Genomic DNA, 22,265 nt, shown 5'->3' on the forward strand with positions numbered 1-22,265 from the left:
GCAATATCCTGCATGGAGCCCCAGACCAACGAAGATTGACAGTCATCTTGTGCTTCTTCCATTTTCTAATGATTGTGCCAACAGTTGTTGCATGCTCACCAAGCTACTTGCCTATTGTTCTGCAGCCCATTTCAGCCTGTTGTCCCTGGAGTCCTTAGACAACTCTTTGATTTTGGCCATGGTGGAGAGGTTGGATTTTGATTGAATGTGTGACTAGGTGTCTTATACAGGTAACAAAATCAAACAGGTACAATTAATACAGGTAATGAGAGCAGAGAAGGAGGGTTTCTTAGGTTTTATTTAACAGGTCTGTTGAGAGCCAGAATTGTTGCTGGTTAGTAAGTTTTCAAATACTTATTTCATTCATTACAATGTCATTTAATTTTCTGGTTTTAGTTTTTAGATTCTGTGTCTCATAGTACTTACGATTAAAATTACAGACGTCACCATTCTTTGTAGGTGGGAAAACTTGCAAAATCACCAGTGTATCAAATACTTATTTTCCCCACTGTAGCTGATACTCCATTTCATACTTATTTTACTTGTTATATCCGGAAGTTTTCACTTAACAAAAGTACGAGTCACTGGAATAATCTTTTGGCTGTCGCCGAACCATAGGGATACCAAATGGTGTTTTATTACATGATCCCTTCATCCGTTTCTGTAAACTCAAGACACACTGCTTGCCCACCTTAGGAGGGGCCCAAGACTTATCTTGATAACCAATTTTACTTTGAAATATGAAAAATAGGCTTGCTTGACAAATGTAAATAAAAAAATACATTATGCTAATCCTTGTATACAGACTTACGAAATACGATTCATTATAGAGCGTGGCACACAACCTCTCGCCTCACGCATGTGTAAGTGAATAGCCTAGACAAATACCAACCTGTTTCTGGCCGCCAAGGTCATCCTCCACTCTCTTGAGGTCACTTCACTCTCGACCAATAGGAGAGCACTAATGGTGCCCTCAGTCCTGCCCAGAATAAACACATTAAGATAAACTGTAGAGTAAAAACCTGACGTGATAGAAGTAAACTAACCACAATTTTGAAATCGGCATGCCTAATTTAGTCTGAGTCAACAGAAAAATTGAACTCCACAAACATTATGATCAAAATGTTTCCCCTCGAGGACAGCAATTGTGGGGTCAGATGAGACACAGCGTATGGATCATGACATTCATCTGACTGGACGTTGCTGATAACTTATCATTCTCCTTTTGTAAGCTAATTTTCTTAGGTTTACGCCGTGGTCGTGATGCTGAGCACCGCCGCTATCAAATGCCGATGTCAGTTTTGGATGAGAGCTGACACCCTGCATCAAGGCCCACGATCGGTGCAATTCGGTCCATAGTGACGGAGACATCGCGGGGCATTATGTTCATTTTGCCTCCCAAAAATGGGAGTAGAAAGCGATCAAAAAATGTCATGTGCCCGAAAATGATACTAATAAAAATGTTCACTCATCCCGCAAAAAACAAGCCCTCATATGACTGTCAGCCAAAGTATGGAAAAACTATAGCTATCAAAATATGGCGATGCTTTGCAATAAAAAGCATCTTTTAGTGTGTGACACCAGCCAAATAGTAATTGCACCAACCCAAAGAATAAAGTCGTCTAATCATTTATATCATGCAAGGAACAACATAAAAAATGAATAAAACCAATTCTTCATCTGCTGTTCATTTGTTCATTCTGCCTTCCAAAGATTGCAGTAAGGCTCTGCTCTCGCTTATCCTCCTCTCTTCTCTAAGCTCTTTCACTAAGGTTTCCATATAAATCTCTGAAATACATGATTCAGACTGAACCCACAGCGTAAGATTCCTTATAATGAGGCTGATGGAGGCACTGTGGATGCAGGCTTGCCGCCTGTGATCTGGCGGTGTCCATCTTTTTATGCGTGCATAAAAGTGCGGTTGTCCACAACACTGAACAGAGGCCAGATGCAGTCCAGAGTAATTCTGCTGCTTTATTATAGTAAATGGATCCCTCAGGGGTTTCAGCTGAATCACGTCACTCGGAGGTTTTTGGAAACCCACATGGAAGTGCTCACCTTAGAGCGCTGGATAAATGTGGTCCAAATGTTATGGAAAATGTTCCCAACAAAAGTTTCAAGTTAATCCACAAAAAAAAGCACGTCCCCACTCAGGTCCATCATCTGTTAACGGAAATATAGGGGTCTTCCATGTTACTGTAGTTCAAAGTCTCTGTAAAAGTGCTCTAGCTCCTCACCCCCAAAAGAAATTCTGCAAATTCTGCACTCCCAAATGCACCCTCCCTTCTGAGCCCCAGTGTGCCTAAACCAAATTTATCGTCCACATATATGACATTTTTGTAGCAATGACAGCCTGCCTAATTTACAGGTGCATGTCTCCAGAAGCATGAACTGGGCACCACAACATACTTGTGGCACTACAGTGGCAGTTTGTAATTTTCACTAAATTCCCGAAGGGGTATAATTTCCAAAATGGGGTCACTTTAGTGGGGATTCTGCTCTTCTAGCGCTTAATGGCTCTGTATGCAGTCCGCAAACTATTCTATCAAAATCTGTGCTAGAGGAGGATAATAGCGGTTAGTCCCTCCCGAGTCTCACCGTGTGGCTAAGCAGTACTGTACAGCCACATTTGGGGAATTCCCACATTCAGCAGAAATTGTGGGACAAATTTTTGGTGCCATTTTTACTCATTTCCCAGTGTGAAAGTGTAAAATCTGAGGCTAAAACAAAATTTTGGTGGTAAAAATGTAATTATTTTTTCATCACTGCCCAATGGTATAAAGTTGTGTGACCCACCTGTGGTGTCAATATGATAATTGCACCCATAGATCAATTCATTGAGAGGTGTAGTTTGTAAAATAGGATCAATTATGGGGATTTTTTTTGTTCTTCTGGCACATCAGTGGCTCTATCAATGTGATATGGCACCCTCAAACCAGTCCAGAAAAATCTGAACTCGAAAATGCAGCTTCTGCGCTTTGCACTGTGCCTCAAAAGTAGTTTTCAACCACATATGGGGTATTGCTGTACTCAGGAGAAATTGCACAACAAATTCTGGGCTCTATTTTTTTCTGATACCCTTGTGAAAATAAAAAAAAATGGGGCTAAAAGAACATTTTTGTGGCATTTTTCGTGACTCAACATTATAAACTTCTGTGAGGCAACTGGGGGTTCAAGGTGCTCAGCAAACATCTAGATAAATTTTTTGAGGGATCTAGTTTCTATTATGGGGTTACATGTGGGGAGTTTCTACTCTTTAGGCACATCAGGGGCTATCCAAATGCGACATGTCGTCCGCTAATTCCAGCAAATTTTGCATTCAAAAAGTCAAATGTCGCTATTTCTCTTCTCAGCTTCCTGTACACCCAAACAATAGTTTTCCCCTACATATGGGATATCTGCATACTCGGGAGAAATTGCACAACAAACTTTGGGGTACGTTTTGTCCTATTACACTTGTGAAAATAAAAAAAATTGGGGTCTAAAGTATAATTTTTGTGAAAAAAAATTAATGCTCATTTTTTCTTTCCACATTCCATCAATTGCTATGTAGCACCTGAAGGGTGGTTATGAGCTCTCACAGGTACAATTTTTAGAATGGTGTAACTTTTCAGTATTTTCTGTCATATAGGCCCCTCAAAGTCACTTCAAATGTGATGTTAACCCTAAAAACATTATTTTACTGTAAAAATAAGAAATCGCTGGTCAACTTTTAACCCTTATAACATCCTAACAAACAAATTATTTAAAAAATTGTGATGATGTAAAGTAGAAATGGGCGGACACACTGCATGTGCAGCTGCATCGGGGCCCTGAAGTGGAGGGGGTCCCTGGAGGGGGGCTAATAATGAGGGCAATCTGGACAGTTTCTCCAGCCCAGGGGGCCCTGGCCAGATTGCCCTTATGTGCGGCGGGCCCAAAGGAGAAAATTGGAGCGGAGCAGCAGGGATCCGTCCTGCTTCCTGCCCTCACTTCCTGACTGACAAAGCAGCGCAGCTGGATGATGTCATCATTCAGCATGCTTCTGTGTCAGAGAGAGGAAGCAGACGGTGATGCTGCGGAAACGTGCTGAGAGGTGAGTGTTGCTCTGTGTGAGTGTGTTTGTGTGTGTAAGGTGAGTGCTGCTGTGTGTGTGTGTGCACTGCGGCTGCCGGGGAGCATGCAGAGAGGTGAGTGATGCTCTGTGTGTGTGTGGTGGAGAGCAGTGGTGTATGTTTTAGGTAGGTGGTGGAGAGGGCAATGATGGGGTGGTGGGGGTGAAGGTAATGATTGAGGTTGAATGGGCAATGATGGGGTGGTGGGGTAGAAGGCAATGATGGTGATGGGGGTGTGGGGTAGAAGGCAATGATGGTGGTGGTGGATAGGGCAATGATGGGGGTGGTGGAGAGGACAATTATGGGAGTAGTGGGGGTGAACAATGGGGTGTTGGAGAGTGAAATGATGGAGGTGGTGAGAGAACAATGATTAGAGTGGTGGAGAGGAAATGATGGACGTGGTGGAGAGGGCAATGATGGGGGTGGTAGGGGAGAAGGCAATGACGGAGGTGATGGAAAGGGCAATAATGGAGGTGGTTAAAAGGGCAATGATGGGGTGGGAGGATTGGGATGGGAGTAATGGGGACTTATAATGGACTTATGAACAGGAGGAGGGGGAGAAGAACATAAGATATAGATGTGCAATGAATTGGGTAGTGGAGGAGGGTGCTAAGCCTCTGATAGCGTCCTCCCCCATCTCACAATTCATTGTGATGCTATCGGGGACTTAAAATGTGTTGGGGAGAGGAGGCAATAAGGTGCATAGGACACTTTATAATGAACTGAAAGGTGGGAGAAGACTCTGTCAGGGACTTGTAATAAATTGATAGGTGGCGGAGGATGCTCAGTACCCAATTATGTCTTCTCCCACCCCCAAATTTATTATGATGCTATAAAGGACATATAATGAATTGGGGGGACATAGGACAGGGTCTAAGGCTATGTGCACACGTTCAAGATTTGCAGAAGAAAATTCTGCATGTCCTAATGGGTTGGCAGGAAGGGCGCGGCGCAAAACACATTTAATGTTGCCATGCTTTTGTTACGTATTTTCCCCCATTGGTACGGGTGAAATACGCTGCAAGAATTGACATACAGATTTGAATTATCTGCAAGAAAAAATAGGCAACGTGTGCATGAGACTTTGTTGATCTCATTCACTTTTCCTGTACTGTAAAACCTTGCATATTTTCCGTGTGCACATAGCCTTACAGTTAATGGAGCAGAGTCACAGATTGAATAATTTATATTATTGGGTGGCAGGGATTATAGTTAATGGGGGGGGCACAGCGCTGCTTATACAACATACGTGACCTTATTATTTTCAGTGCTGCGATGATCATTGTGACAAAACGAGTCATGGCTGGAAGATGTCGATATGAAGGTCTGACTAGATGAAGAAGAAACGGGGAAGTGGCTCTAATCGGACGAGACGTCAGCGGTAAGTGCCTGGATGTAGATATTATTCTGTATCTGTTCTGTGTGATTTGGGAGTAATAATGTTAACTGTAAAATCCCTTATTCTACATTCTCACATTTGTGTGAAATCTCCAGGTGCTTCCAGATTTTAATTATCGGACGGCACATGGACTCGTAGAGTTTTATAGGTCCATTCACACATATATGAAAATCACGGCTCTGAGAATGTTTTGTTCTGATCCGATTTTGAGTGCGCACCGTTTTATTAAATTGGGCACTTTGGCCCCTGAAGGGTTGAATTTAACTATAGACAATGTTGTTGGTTAGTGCTAATTTTCCTGTTACAGAAATTTTACAAAACAAATTTTTTCAAAAAAACTTCATTCTTTTGAAAAATGTTCTATATTTTATTAGTTTTTTATGTTTTTAACCCTTTCGTGCCAGAGCCTGTTTTTGCCTTTGTGACCGGGCCAATTTTTTCAATTCTGACCAGTGTCACTTTATGAGGTAATAAGTCTTGAATGCTTCAACAGATCCCGGTGATTCTGAGACCGTTTTACTTTTTCCCACAAAACTTTTACTTCAACTGCAAATTTTTCAATTTCACAAGGGAAAAAAATGCACAATAAAGTTTGTTGTACGATTTCTCCCGAGTACATTGATACCCCATATGTGATGGTAAGCTACTGTTTGTGCGCACGGCAGGGCTCGGAAGGGAAGGAGCACCATTTGACTTTTGGAATACAAAATTAGCTGGAATTGACAGCGGACATCATGTGTGCGTTTGGAGAGCTCCTGACGTGCCTAAACAGTGGAAACCCCCAACAAGTGATCCCATTTTGGAAACTAGACTCCCCAAGAAACTTACCTAGATGTGTGGTGAGCACTTTGAACCCCCAAGTGCTTCACAGAAGTTAATAACGTAGAGCCGTGAAAATAAAAAAAATCATATTTTTTCCACGAAAATGATCTTTTCAACCTCAATTTTTTATTTTTACAAGGGTAGCAATAAAAAATTGACCCCAAAGTTTGTTTTACAATTTCTCCTGAGTATGCCAATACCCAGTATGTGGTGGATGACTGCTGTCTGGGAGAACGGCAGGGCATGAAAGGGAAGGAGCACCATTTGACATTTGGAATCGATATCGGATGCCATGTTGCTTTTGGAGAGTCCCTGATGTGCCTTAAAAAGTGGAAACCCCAAACAAGTGACCCCATTTTGGAAACTAGACTCCCCAAGGAACTTATCTAGATACGTGGTGAGCAGTTTGAACCCCCAGGTGCTCCACAGAAGTTAATAACGTAGAGCCGTGAAAATAGAAAATCATATTTTCTCCGCAAATATGATCATTTCAACCTTAATTTTTTTATTTTCCAAACAGTAATGAGAGGAATTGGACCTCAAAAGTTGTTGTGCAATTTGTCCTGAGTATGCTGACACCCCATGTGTGGGGGTAAATCACTGTTTGGGAGCATGGCAGAGCTCGGAAGGGAAGGAGCACCATATTGGAGAGCAGATATTGCGGGAATTGTTTGTTGGTGACGTCACATTGTCAGAGCCCCTGAGGTGCCAGAACAGCATAAGCCCCCCAAAGTGACTGCATTTTACAAAATACTTCCCTGAATGAATTCTTCTAGTGGTGCAGGAAGCATAACGACACCACGGCTGTTCCATAGAAAATTATACCATTGGACAATGAAGAAAAAATAATTACATTTTTACCACTTAGGCTATGTGCACACGCTGCGGATTCACCTGCGGGTTTTTCCGCGGGAATCCGCAGGTAAAACCGCAGGTAAAGTGACCTGCGGTTTTCCCCTACGGTTTGGCACCTGGACAATGGAACAGGTGCCAAACTGCTGCAGAATCTGCAGAAAGAATTGACATGCTGCGGTTTGTAAACCGCAGCAAAACCACGCGGAAAAAAACGCAGCATCGGCACAGCGGTTTTTAAAACCCATAGGCTAACATGGTACTGTACCATGTCAGCAGAACTGCTGCGGTTCTGCAGGGCCAAAAACGCTGCGGAACCGCAGCAGAATCCGCAGCGTGTGCACATAGCCTAAAATGTTTTAACTCCAGATTTTACATTGGAAAATAGGTGGATAGGTAAAAGGTGACTACACCCATAGATGAATTTGCAGAGGGGTGTGATTTCCAAAATGGGGTCACTTCAGGGTGGATTCTGCTATTATGGCACTTCGGAGAGCCGCTAAGTGGGAATTCATCTATGGATATAGTGACCATTTCCACTACATGCATGATTTCCAGAAACACGTAGTAGAAGTTATAGAGCAAAAATTGCAAAAATGACATTGTAGTGCCCAATATATTGTGTCCAGCTTGTGTCTCTGGAGACATCCCCCCACCTACCCCTGGAAATTAAGTCAGCTCTACTCAAATGTGTGTGTCACTAAATAAACCAAATGCTTTTATGTCAAAACCATTTAAAAATGTGGTTCTGTGTGGAAGATTTTAAAGCAGTCATGGAGGCATAAGGCTGGCAATGATGGGCATTGTGGGCAATAATAGCGGATATCATGCCTCATTCCTCTCTTGGAACATACACAACATCTCTGGGAGTTCATTTTTATTCCTGTTACTGGGATGAGTGCAATAAAATTTCACTCAGTGAGTCTACTGACATCTTCATATTCTAAAGGATGGGCAGGGACAAAATTTCCAAAAACAAGATTTTCAATGACCTTTTCCTGATAATCTAGGAAAATATCTGCATTTCCGGCTTTTTTGTATAACACAAAAGAATTATATGTGGCCACCTGAAACAAATAAATGATTAACTTCTTATACCAGGTACATGATTTTCTTGATACCTGGTATGGCTATAGAACCTGATCTGCAATGTCCACACCCCCCATATATTTGTTGTAGTGAATGACAGACACAGGTTTTGGAGTAGTGGATCCCTGTTCTTAAGTGGCCCTTTTGGCATCTGTGTGGATCGAGCTCAGGATAAAAATATATTTTTTTTATACTTAAGAGCAAGCAGCTGTCCATTGCGTAAAGCTTCTAACTGCCCCTTTCGGAACTTTTTGTTGACCAATGATTGTGGATACTCCTGACTGTTTTTGTGAATGGTCCCACAAGTCCCTATGTTTTGTTCAATCAGACTTTTAAATAGGGGTATGCTGGTGTAGTAGTTGTTAACATACAGATTGTAGCCTTTTTGTAATAATGGAGTTATCAGCTCCCAATCGATTTTTCCAGATGTCCCCACATAAGTGGGGCATCCTAGTGGGTTTAGTTGTCTATCTTTACCCTCATGAATGCGAAAAGCTGATGTGCATCCTCTTAAACACTCACACATTTTATAGAGCTTTATTCCGATCCTTGCCCTCTAAGAAGGAATAAATTGCTTGAGGTGCAATCTTCCTTTGAATTTTACAAGGGACTCATCAAAGGAAATGTTTTCTGTTGGGATGTAGAGCTTTAAGAACTTTTCTGTCAAGTCTTCGATGATGAGTCTGATTTTGAATAGTCTGTTATTTTCTGGGGCATCTCTGGGCAGGCATTGACTATTGTCGTTAAAATGCCTAAATCTCATGAGCATTTCATAACGAGTCCTAGGAAGAATGGCAGAAAACAGTCCTAAAATTTTTTCATTTCCAGGACATTAGTTGGTGTCCATAAATTTGACCTAGCATAATGGGATTGTGGATTCCGGCTGCTGAATAGGGACGCGTATAAATTTGTTTGTAGGACAATATGCTCTAGCAAGCTATCTGTCATAAACAAATTAAAAAAATTAATTGGTCCAAAATTTTCCACCTCCACATTTATACGAGGAATGGCATTAAAATTAGGGGTGAATAGAGTAGCTGAATCCGAAGTCTCCCATCTGGGAAATGCTACATCAAGAGGCAGAACTCCTTGGACATTGGTGTGCCCCAAATCACGAGCACTAGGGACAGCGCTAGTACTGGGAATTGTTCCCTGAGTTGGAGACATCTCTCCAGAAGCGCTATTTGCCCTTCTTGTTGTACTGGTCCTGGTGTGTGAGGATGGAACAGAATCCCTGCTCATTTCTGAGCTATCACGGTCTCCACTACTAAAGCCCTCAAAATCCACATCGCCATCTGACACTGCAATTTCTTCGCTGTCAGAACATAAAAGTGCATAAGACTCCTCTGCACTATAATACTGACGGGCCATTTTATTTGTTTTTGATTTTTTCCGGAAATAGAAAACTGTGACGTGACTGACACGTCCAAATTATTGGTGAAACAATTGAAAAAGGCTAATTCTTTAGCCTAACCCTAACTTTACAATAAACACTAACCCTAACTTTAGCCTAACCCTAATCCTAACTATAGCACTAACCCTAACCTGCCTTATCTGGGTTACTTCGTAACAAGATCGGTGACTGACACAGCTGTTGCCAGCAGCACTTGTAACCCTGTCTCTCCTCTTAATTCCTCACTGACAGGAGATCTGAGGAGAAAGAGTGTTTTTATGAGGTAGATCGCCCGGGAAAGTTTGTTGCTACAACAAACTTTCCCAGTGATTTGTCTCATTGGCTGGTGTGACACTGACTTCATCAGGACCTGAACCAATCAGGTCTCAATGAGGTCGGGGGTCACAGACAGGGTTGTGCGTCTGAATACTCTCGTTATAGGGTATATGAGGGTCCTGAGCAGCACAAAACCACCGACCGTAGACAAACGTCGGCACTACTCAAAGCCCTGCTAGTGCCAACAAATATCTACCGCTGGCAGTCACAAAGAGGTTAATAGGTGTTCTTTTAATTCTTGTAAGATTTTAGTTTTTACTTTTAATGGTTTACAGTTTAATTGTTTCTAGTATTACTATATAGTTTATATGTAGTCCATTTTCCTCTGGCAGCTTAAGGGTGCTATAAGGTCATAATTGGTAAATGATTCCCATTGGTGCACTTTCTCTTTAAATATGTAATTTCCCCTTATGTTCTTTGTACCACCTGAGGGAGATAGCATGTCACTATCGAAACGCGTTGTGGAGTGCAAAGAACTATTAATAAAGGTTTATGCATTCAACCATTTTTAATGCATCTCTGTTAGCGCTCCTAAAGACCGCGTTATTTTTGCTTCCATACTCGTGTCCTTTTCGAGGGTACGCGGCAGGAGCAGCTCTGGATTCAGCATCCTCTTCGCTCTGGCTCTAGGACCTGCGGTGACATGGATTCCTGTGACACCTCCCCACGGTCACGTGTCCGGACCCCGTGATCTCACCAGGAAGAGCTGCACAGCACGGAGGTCTGATCCTTCTCACCTCCAGGCTCAAACTGGGGTTGTGCAGGGGTGAACAACCCCAAGAGGTGGCCCAAACGGATTCATAGCCCTCTAGATTAACAGGTCCTTTTCATGTGCGCTCCTTGTCTCCTTTCTTTTGCATATCACAGAAGCTGTTGCTCTTATGAGGTCTGTAGAAGGGGGGAGCAGCTCTTTTTTCATGAATTTTGTAAACCTATGGAGGCTTTTCCCTCTTTATAGATAACAAGACATTTTTTCTGGAGTCGCCCAGTTATATATAGTTTTCACAAGACTGCTGTGTGATGGTCCAATTTTTTGCCTTTTGGGGCCCCGGATTTAATTTTGCCCAGGGCCCCTCTTTGTCTTAAACCTGCCCTGGCTGGACCATTTTACCAGTTTTATTGTCTTTCTTTGAAACCAATTGAAAGTTTCTTTGGCTGCATGCTTTGGATCATTGTCTTGCTGAAATGTCCACCCTTGTTTCATGATCATCAGCCTGGTAGATGGTAGCCAACATTTATCAAGAATGTCTCAGTACATTTGGCCATTCATCCTTCCTTCAATCATATGAAATTGGCCAGTGCCGTGTGCTGAAAAATAGCCCCACGACATGATGTTCCCACCTCTAAACTTCATGATTAGTATGGTGTTTTTGGGGTGATATGCAGTGCTAAAGGCACTTCATACATGGTGTATATTATGGCATCTAAAGAGTTCTATTTTGGTCTCGTAACAAGACTATATTTCCCCAGTATTTCACAGGCTTGTCTAAATGTTGTTAAAGGGAATCTGTCACCTCATTTTTGGTCTATAAACTGCGGCCACAGCCATCAGGGGCTTATCTATAGCATTCTGTAATGCTGTAGATAAGCCCCAAATGTAACCTGAAAGATAAGAAAAAAGAGTTAGATTATACTCACCCTTGCGTTCTGTCCGGTCCGATGGGTGTCGCGGTCCGGTCCGGCGCCTCCCATCTTCATATGATGTCCTCCTCCTTGCTTCTCCCTCTGCTCTTGCGCAGGCGTACTTTCTTTGCCCTGTTGAGAGCAGAGTAAAGTACTGCAGTGCACACGCGCGGGACCTCTCTGACCTTTCCCGGCGCCTGCACTCTGCAGGACTTTACTCTGCCCTCAACAGGGCAGATAAAGTACACGTGCGCAGGAGCCGAGGGAGAAGCAAGGAAGAGGACATCATCATTTGAAGATGGGAGGCGCCGGACCGCGACACCCACCGCACCCGACTCCGCCCCCGGTGAGTATAATCTAACGTGTTTTTCTTATCTTTCAGGTTTCATCGGGGGCTTATCTACAGCATTACAGAATGCTGTAGATAAGCCCCTGATGGCGGTGACCGCAGCTTATAGGGCTAAAATAGGGTGACAGATTCCCTTTAAGGAAACTGTAAACGCGCTTGAACATGCTTTTTGTTCAGCAAGGGAGTTTTGCATGGTGAGCGTGCATACAGGCCATGGAGGTTGAGTCGTTTCCGGTTTATCGTGAAATGATGTTTTCTGCACTTCTGGATTATTGCCCCAACAGTGCACACTGGGACCTTTAAAGTGGCAGGATTGCTTTCTAATTACTTATAGATTTCAGCTGGTTTCATGGCTTTTTCCACTTCTCTTTCTTGATGTGTTTGATACATTTGCCTTGCCATCTCTTATTATTACACATTACTTAATTTATGGACATCTATGGTGTGATTTCTTTGCTTGTGGGGATTGGATGGGTTATTATATCTGGTGAGAATTTCATATCAATAACTACTTTAGAAATATGTTTACTTAAAATATATATAACCCCTGGCAAAAATTATGGAATCACCGGCCTTGGAGGATGTTCATTCAGTTGTTTAATTTTGTAGAAAAAAAGCAGACTAAAGTAACCATTACTGACTACCACATTTTTTATTTCTTGATTTCTTTTAGTGTTTCTTAAAGCCAGAAAGTTGCCATTTGAAATGACTTTCGTTTTGTGCCATGTCTGTGATCTGCTTTTTTTCTACAAAATTAAACAACTGAATGAACATCCTCCAAGGCCGGTGATTCCGTAATTTTTGCCAGGGGTTGTGTTTATTAGAAATGAGCGAATATATTTGGATAACTCCTTATTCGAATAGCTCTAGCGCCTACCGAATAGCTGCCTCGGTAACCTGTATACCTGGAGTGTTCCCGATAATCAGGTGTCCGGCACCACAGCTGCATGTGTAGCGGCTGTGTGACAGTCACAACACATTAATGGAGAGCCTCTGTGTTGTGACTGTCACACAGCCGTGACACATGCAACTGCGGTGCTGAACAGCTGATTATCGGGAGTGCTCCAGGTATCCGGGTTCCAGATGTAGCTATTCTGTAAGTGCTATAGCTATTATCCGAAGCGATTCACTTAACACTAATATTTTCTTAGAAAATTTAATAGGTAAAATATTTTTTAATTGGTTTACAACTAGCAAAAGTAAACAGTCATTGAGCTGGTCTTTTACTGTTGGATTTCTAGTATTCAAAATTTGATGTTAGGTATATTTTTTGTATAAAAAATGCTTTTCTTAAGCTTGCACACTATTTTTACTTAATTTAAGAAATTGTCTTGATTCTTGCAAAGGACTGTTGAGATGACTAACATGTGGGGGGGACCTGTGCATAGAAAGAAGTGTTCTGTTACTTGTTGTCATCTGTTTTTGTTGGTTTTGTGTTCCCATCATTTGCTGTAAAAAGGAAATTCTTATCTGTATCAAGCTCACTTATTCTCAAATATTTTATTACAGTGGACCCTATCCTAATTGATCACCTCCTTTTAATGTTTTATTTCATGACATATAGTAGAAAATTATTTAATAGAAAGTCACTTTGGAAAAAAATACAAAGAAGAACAGAAACTATAGTTGATCCTATGTGGTGTATAAATCTGCAAATCCTTTCAACTGTATTCTGTGGTGTAACATTTCTTTTGTAGATTGTTTTATTTGGAATTGACATTTTTATAAATACCTAAAGGTCTCATCCCATTGTATAAACTTTTATTTGTCTGTCATGTATCCATATTGCCAATGAAACATTGTTTAAATGTCCTTTTACACATACTTTTATGGATGGGCTTGCTTAGTCTTAAACCATCTATTCTATTATTTCTAAACACTGTTTTTTGGTAATTCCTTTGCATCCCCGTTCATACTGCACCCACACACACAAATGATACACCATTTGAAAGGTAAACTTGCCCCCTTCAGCAAGAAAATAGCCAAACAAACCACACATCCACGGTTTGATCACAAAATACAGTTTAAACGTTAATTTTCATAAACCTGCAGTAAGGAAAAATGACCTGCAGGTGGCACCACAGTACCCCAAAGCACACTACCAACACATTTATAAACATGCACTGCTTTTTCGCTCATTATTTCGCCCCACACACACAAAATACACTATTTGAAAGGTAAACTTGCTCCCTTCAGCACAAAAACAGCCAAACAAACAACACATTCACAATTTTATCACTAAATACAGTTCAAACATTCATTTTCATAAACCTGCAGAAAGACACAAGCAGGTGGCACCTCAACCGGAAAACATTTTTTTGGCCTTTTCTTATCAAACCAATTTATTGTGTTGCCAATCACATATATAAATACCTGTCTGTGTTCATCAGCTCATGAAATACATTTACATTTGATCAGCTTGCTTTTTCTGAAATTGCCTGCGCCCCCCGACTACCAATGTGCGAAAATTTTGCACGGGCCAAGCTAGTGTATGTTATTTAGCTACAAAGTACATATGGATTCTATACAGGAGAAGTAGGAGTTTTTACCCATCTTCTAAAACATGTAAAGACTCCTCGATTTGTCCTTTATAGAACCTTTCAAGTGGAGTTAATATGTGTTTACATAATCCTTGAATATGAAAATCTGTGACTTTTTAAAAATCAAAAAGTAAATATGGATTTATCTTGTATGGCTGTTATCCTTTCTTGTGTAGTTCTTTAGTAAAAATTTGCTTGGTGACACATGGTCAACTGATCGAAGGGTTGTAAAAGAGAAAGCTGATGTTAAAAGCTAGAGAAATTCGAGCTGCTTATTAGAACATGCATTGTACTATAGTATAACCTATTGAATATGTAATGTTTTTGTTGCGTGCGCATTAATACCTCTTAAACTACAAACAATAGATATAATTTTGTTTGTGTTTTAATTGATGAGTTTCACAATATGTGCCCTGTATATTTACATCCCTAAAGATGAGACTGCCTGACTCCTGAATTTCTTTGCTTTTTTTGTTCCCAAGTGCAGCAAACTATCTTTTTAAAGCATTACTTCAAAGCATTTTTTCAGTATTTAAGGATCAATTTTTTCTGTCTTTCTTTTTTAGCATTCAATTTTAGGCAGTGTATTTGGAGATTCTTTTTATGACCAGCAGATGACTGTACGGCAAACAAATGCTTTGTCACACCAGGTATGTTACAACATAAATGTTTTGTTTATGCAGCCTATATTGTGCAAACATATTCTGCATCTCTTTTCAGGCCTTCTCATTCACCGTTTTCATTGGCCTTCACAACCTAGATTTAACTAATCCATAACTTTTTTATTTTTTCGTCAATATAGCCATGTGAGGGCTTGTTTTTTGCGGGACGAGTTGTACTGTTGACCGACACAATTTGTTTTAACATATCATGTACTGGAAAATGGGAAAAAAATTCCACGTGCGGTGAAATTGCAAAAAAGTGCAATTCCACAATTTTTATTTGTTTTGCTTTTTTTACTATGTTCACTAAATGCTAAAACTGACCTGTCATTATGAATCTCCAGGTCATTGTAAGTTCATAGACACCAAACATGTTTAGGTTCTTTTTTATTTAAGTGGTGAAAAAAAATTCCAAAGTTTGTTAAAAAAAAAAATGTGCCATTTTCCGATACCCGTAGCGTCTCCATTTTTCATGATCTCGGGTTGGGTGAGGGCTTATTTTTTACGTGACTAGCTGATGTTTTTAATTATACCATTTTGGAACAGATACGATCTTTTGATCACACGTTATTGCATTTTAATGCAATGTTGCGGTGACCAAAAAAAACAATTCTGGCATTCTGACTTTTTTTTCTCGTTAAGCCATTTTTAAAAACATTTTTTTTTCTTTTGGCATGCTTCAATAGTCTCCTGTGTGTAACAGAATTGCTGACTTGCTATGACCGCCGACCACCGGGTGCTCATAACAATCCAGCAGTGACAACCATGGAGGTCTGCAGGAGACCTCTTGTTATCATACCAACTCATCGGTGACCCGCGATCACCTAACGGGGGTCACCGATGGGCGGATTTCCGGCACAATTGCCGGAACTGCATGTTAAATGTCGCTGTCAGAGTTTGATCGAAACAAACTCCCCTCTCCCAAAAAAAAAAAAATCTGAATTGCTGATTTTTCTTCATTCTGCCTCCCAAAAATCAGAATAGAAAGCAATCAAAAATCGCGTCAATCGGGGCGTGGCTATGCAGCGGTGAGGGAAGGAAGCACGCTGCAGGAGCTCCCATTAATCCACAGAATATCCTGCACTTACCGCCTGTATTGAGCACAGGACGTGGCAGCGCTTGGTGCCCGCTGGTGTCGGGACCCCCCGGGAGCTCTGAGGAGAGGCGCAGAACGGCTTCTGTGAGCTGGAGTCTTGGAGGACGGGGGTGGACATCGGGGCCTGTGGGAGTGGCGGCCATCTTGGACGCACGCTATATCAGAGGGAGCGCGGTGTCCAGTCTCCAGAGCTGCGGGGACAGCTATCCACATCCTGCAAGATCCAAGAGGAGTGCAGTGAGTGCCCTGAAAGATGGGCCCTGCATGATTCCCTCTTTCCCAACTGAACTGCTGGCCTGCTGGTATTGTTACACTGCTCCCCCTCCCATTGCTACTATCTCTGAGGGTGGATATCCCTCCCCCCCCCCCCCCCGCCATAGGAGCCTTGGTGACATTCTGCCTTCATTTACACAGACTCTGCTCCCAAGCTGCAATTAATGAGTGTGACCCTTACTGTGCATACATAACTGCAACGGGAAGATTTATAGACTGTACAACTTCAGCTATACCGGGGTATTTCACGGCTCTTAATCATGAACCGATCTAAGGGATCGATGGCGGCAGAAAAATTGAAGGAATTTGCCAGGCCTGACCCTTCTGAGAGTACATGTACTCTACGAAACGCCCGTCCACAATCTTAGCGTAAAAATCGTCCCTCAGGGAGTGGAGAGGAGGTCGAACAGGAGGAAATGACCCTTAAACAGGCATCTGAACAGCTGATGCAGGCTATTTCCCTCACTAGGACATCTCTGACGGAGAAAATACAGGATGTCTATACTGAGGTGGGGAGACTCCGTCACGATATGCAGGCCATGAGAGGGCGCATCGCGGAGGAGGAGACTAGAGTGTCCCAGGTGGAAGACACCATTACGCCAATGGAGGTTAAGTTAACCAAGGTAGCGGGATCTATGAACGCCTGGAGGCAAAAGGCAGATGACATAGAAAACAATGCGGCGGAATAACATCCGTATCATCGGTCTGCCTAAATGCTCTGAAGGTCAGCATCCTGAGAAATTCTTAGAAGACTGGCTTAAGACCTCTCTGGGAGATGAATTCTCCTCGGTGTTCGCCGTTGAGAGAGCCCACAGGGTCCCCACCTAGACCCTTCCTGGCACGTCTCCTCAACTGTAAAGATAGAGACACCATTCTACGCCTCGCACGACAAAAGAGCCCCATGAAGTTCAACAATGCCGTGATCTCAATCTTCCGGAATTCTCCATGGAACTCCAGAAGCAACGTGTGCAATTCATCGACATCAAGAAGCGGCTCAGGGAAAAGAACGTTTTATACTCCATGGTCTATCCGGCTCGGCTTCGGGCTCCTCCGTGTTTTTCACGGATCCGGCGGAGGTTACCGAGTGGCTGCGGTCCCATAGAGGATCTCCTGCAAAGGAATCCTAGAGTGTATACTTTCATCTGGATCCTTTTACTGCAGGCCTGATTGGAGCTCTCCTGGCGGGCACCCAGATATCTACAATACCGGACACTACGTTTAGTGATGGTATCCCCTTGTTTGTTTTCTGATAGAGGAGCGGGACTTTGCTCCTATGTTACTAAGTCTATATTTTGTTTTTTCTTCAAAAGCTTTAGTTTTAGCTTTAAGTGTTATTTAGGTAGAAGTTGCAGCCAATGGAAATCTTGCTATTTATGTGGTGTCTCTAACTTCTACTTAGGCGCCGATGCGCAACATGTCCAGATAAGTGGAGATGGGTTCTGATTTAATATGCATGACGTGGAATGTGAGGGGTATCAAAACCCCCCGAAAAAAGGTTAAAGTATTTTCACAAATTAGGCACTATCACCCTCACATTGTGGCCCTGGTCGAACCACACTTGACCAGAGATACAGCTCGGACTGTACAAAAATCGTGGGTTCAGTGGTCTATACACGCATTTCACACCAGCTACTCCAAGGGGGTCTCATTACTAATACACAAGGACGTTAGATGGGAGGCCCGGAGAGATTCTTAAGGGCGCTTCATATTTGTGTATGCACTAATCAACTCTAAGAAATATGTTATTTTGTGTGTTTATAATCCCCCTCCAGCGGGAACGTCAATTCTCCAGAAAGCATTGAGTTTTGTTTTGAATTACCCAGATGCGGATGTCATTTGCATGGGAGACTTTAATCTTGTGATGAATAATTGCCTCGACAGATTGAGACTAGATGACGGGACATGGGGTGGGACCCCGGCAGCAGCTACATCCCAATTATCTCAGTTTATAGAGGGTAGTGGATGGTTGGACCTATGGAGGACTCGTCACCCAGAAACAAGAGAGTATATTTGCCATTCCTCCACTAGACGTTCCTTATCCCGTATAGATTACATGTTTGGATCTAGTGGTTTGGCAGTGTGGGTGGACAGTATTGAACATCTTCTGATCTAGTGGTTTGGCAGTGTGGGTGGACAGTATTGAACATGGAAGTAGAGGGATTTCGGATCATAGCCCAATCATCCTCAAACTCAGGTATGGCCCGTTAAGGGGTAGAATAGCATGGAAATTAAACCCTTTCTGGCTGAAATTGATTAAGTCACCTGATAGAACAACCAACCAATTACATGTCTTCGTGTCCTCCCACCCCGAACCCCGGAATGTTAATTTATTTTGGGACACCCTTAAGGCGTACTTGAGGGGCTGCCTATCTTCTACGATCTCCTACATCAAACGGGTGACGTCGGGGGAGGATGACGAAATAGAGCAACGATTGAAAGATTCAGAGGCCGCTTATGTATCTGATCAAACTAGTGGTAATAGAGTGGAGTGGTTGACGGCCCAAAGATTATATACTCAACATATAGACTCCAAGTCCACACGTAAATTATTTTTTACTCGCCAATCCTACTTTGAACTAGGGAACCAGTCTAGTAAATTTCTGGCCTATTTGGTGCGGCAGCACAATACAACTAACACAATATTACAGATCCGCAGCTCAGATGGTACAGTGATGTCCTCGACAGAAGAAATAATGGGATGTTTCCATGATTATTACAGCTCACTGTACAGCTCAAAAAATGACATTGATAGCCAGGGGTGTTTAGACTATATCAGATATAACGTTTCCCACACTAAGTGCTTCTCAGCGGGCCTTTATAGATGCTGAGTTCACTCTGGAAGAGATAGAAGATGCCATGAGGGATATGGCCTCTGGGAGAGCCCCTGGGCCGGATGGGTTTCCTATTGAGCTGTACAGGAAATACCGGGAGATTTTAGCGCCACTTTTGTTGTCGTTGTTCCGGGGGATTTGGGGGGGGTCATGCCGGAGTCCTTCTATGAAGCTAATATAATAGTGCTTAAGAAAGAAGGGAAAGACCCTCTGGACTGTGGATCTTATCGCCCCATATCTTTAGTAAATGTGGATTACAAAATCTTTACGAAGATTTTGGCTACTAGGCTGAATTCAATTATTTTGGAATTTATACATCCAGACCAGACTGGCTTCATGCCTGGGAAAAGCACCTCCATTAACATCAGACAGGTTCAATCAGTGGTTCAATATAGTTCCCTGATGCCGGACAATAGGTGGGCATTGGCGTTGTTGGATGCAGCTAAGGCCTTTGATTCTCTTGAGTGGCCTTTCCTCCACGCATGCTTGCAGAGATACAGTTTTGGAGATAGGTTTTTAAAATGGATTAATCCATTGTATATGAAACCTAAAGCTCGTGTTGTTGTAAATGGTTCCACTTCCGAGTCCTTTTCTCTGCACACGGGAACTCGTCAAGGGTGCCCCCTCTCCCCGGCCCTCTTTGCTCTGGCAATTCGCGTGAGAACTTCTAATATCATGGGTATAGAGATAGTAGATCGGGTAGACACCATAGGCCTATATGCCGACGATATGATAAAATTCATGGATAGGGCGGAGGAGATGCTGATAGGAGTGATTGCCACTATAAGTGAATTCAGTAGATATTCTGACCTGTATATAAATTGGGAGAAGTCTGCTCTGATGCCTCTTTCTCATGCCCCGATGCCACGACTTGAGACTCTCTCCTTGTTGCCTATTGTACCACATTTTAAATATTTGGGTGTTCATATTTCTCAATCCAGCACACTTGATCTGCAGCTTAATATATATCCATTACTGGAGATGGTTAAAGTCAAATTTGCGATCTGGAGCAAACTCCCGCTGTCTGTAGCTGGACGCATTAATTTAACTAAAATGATACTACGCCCTAAGATCAGCTATTTTATCCAACATAGTGCTGTGGTGGTGCCTAAGTCTTTTTTCACTAATTTGAATTCCCAGATTACGTCTTTCATATGGGGGAAAACTAGGCCAAAACTTAAGCTATCCACTCTACAAAGGCCAAAAAAAGGGGGGGGGTAGCGCTACCAGATTTTTTTCTATATTATCTGGCGGGGCAGGCAAGAGCTATAAATAAGTGGATGCCCGGTAATCATCTTCCTAATTCTGAGAGTCATTTGCTTCATGCCGCACATGCTGATTGCCCGCTGGGGTTTTTGGAGTTGGAAAAAGTAAAAGTTCCACGTCTGCTACCCATGCTTCGTCTGGCAAGACTAGTGTGGCGACAGATTAAGAGGGTGGTTGGATTTAGTGATGATATAGCTGAAATGCCCTTATGGAATAATAGTCATTTTCCGACACTGCTTGCCCACCCATCCGCTGAAATCTGGCCTCAATGCCATGTCTCTATGATGGGGGATATATATATGAATGTGGTACGTTATTATCTTTTGAACAATTACAAGTTAAGTGCAATGTCCCGAGGTCACAATTCTTCCGATATTTGCAATTAAGATCAGCCCTTCAATCGCACATGAGATATGTCAGTATAAATAATGCCATTTCGTCTCTACCCTTGATAGGCATTCTTAAATCACAAGGTCCCCAGGGTCTCATCTCCTCTCTGTACACACACATGCTATTGGTGGGGACGGAATCTGCCATATGCTTGGTTAGGGGGAAATGGGAAAGGCTCATCCTTGGTACGCAGGGAGAAGAGTGGGAGGAAATCCTGGAGTCACCAACTAAGGTATCTCGGTCAATTAACAATAGAATGATACAACTTTATATTATAAATCAATCATATTTGACTCCGACTCGACTCTTTAAGATGGGCCGTTTTCAATCTTCGGAATGTCTGAGATGCCATACATCCGAGGCAGATTTTATCCACATGATTTGGCAATGTCCAATTATAATACACTATTGGAAAGAGGTAACGTCATTATTAACCTCCCTGGCACAGATTCCTGTTCCCCTTGAGCCATTGGTTTGTCTGTTTGGGGTGCGGGATGATGAGACATGGGGACATTATACGGGAATTTTCTTGCGAGAGACATTGTTCATGGCACGGAAGGTGTTTTCACTGCGGTGGATGGGGGGTTCGGATCCTTCCCTTAGGGCCTGGATAGAATTGGTAAACTCGATTATACCATACGAGCGTACGCTCTATCAAAACAGAGGGTGCCCGGATAAATTTGAGAAGATATGGGAGAGGTGGAATTCCTCTCACCTCACACTGTAGGACGGAGATACCGCATGATAAAGAGTTAATTATATAGACATAGGCTGCGAATAGTGGTTTCGTAGTAGTAATGTTTTAGAGGTTTGGTAGGCTTTATTTAAATAACAACACACAGACTAATGTAAGGCAATTGACGGTATGATTTATTCTATGTACAGCTGGTATACATTCACTGTTTGACATTAATGCTAAGCGAAATGTATGTGTATTACATGATATTTTCATCATTGTCAGTTTGCATATTGTGTACCCTGCCTTTGGTTCAATAAACGAATTTAAAAAAAATCGTGTCAATCATGTCTGAAAATGGTATCAATAAAAACGGCAACTCGTCCCTCAAAAAACAAGCCATCACATGACTCTGTGGTACAAAATATGCAAAAATTATAGCTCTCCAAATATGGCGATGCAAAAACTATTTTTTGCAATAAAAAGCGTCTTTTAGTGTGTGACAGCAGTCAAACCTAAAAAACCGATATAAATCTGGTATCGCTGTAATGGCACCAACCCGAAGAATAAAGTC

At 42.3% G+C, this 22,265-nt stretch overlaps 1 protein-coding gene across 5 annotated transcripts in view; it reads left to right on the forward strand.

Moving 5' to 3' along the window:
* CRTC1 (CREB regulated transcription coactivator 1) overlaps window positions 1-22,265 on the forward strand; it is a 239,625-nt gene that overhangs the window by 196,017 nt on the left and 21,343 nt on the right. For 4 of the 5 annotated variants that reach the window (XM_073577901.1, XM_073577900.1, XM_073577904.1 and 1 more), the window contains one exon: window positions 15,064-15,147. The exons of the other annotated variant lie outside the window; for it this stretch is intronic. In XM_073577901.1, coding sequence (XP_073434002.1) covers window positions 15,064-15,147 — 84 coding nt within the window. The remainder of the gene's footprint in view (window positions 1-15,063; window positions 15,148-22,265) is intronic. 5 annotated transcript variants of the gene reach the window in all.

Source organism: Dendrobates tinctorius, unplaced genomic scaffold (genome assembly GCF_039654945.1).
Source record: "Dendrobates tinctorius isolate UK_male_01 unplaced genomic scaffold, ASM3965494v1 ptg000058l, whole genome shotgun sequence".
NCBI lineage: Eukaryota > Metazoa > Chordata > Amphibia > Anura > Dendrobatidae > Dendrobates > Dendrobates tinctorius.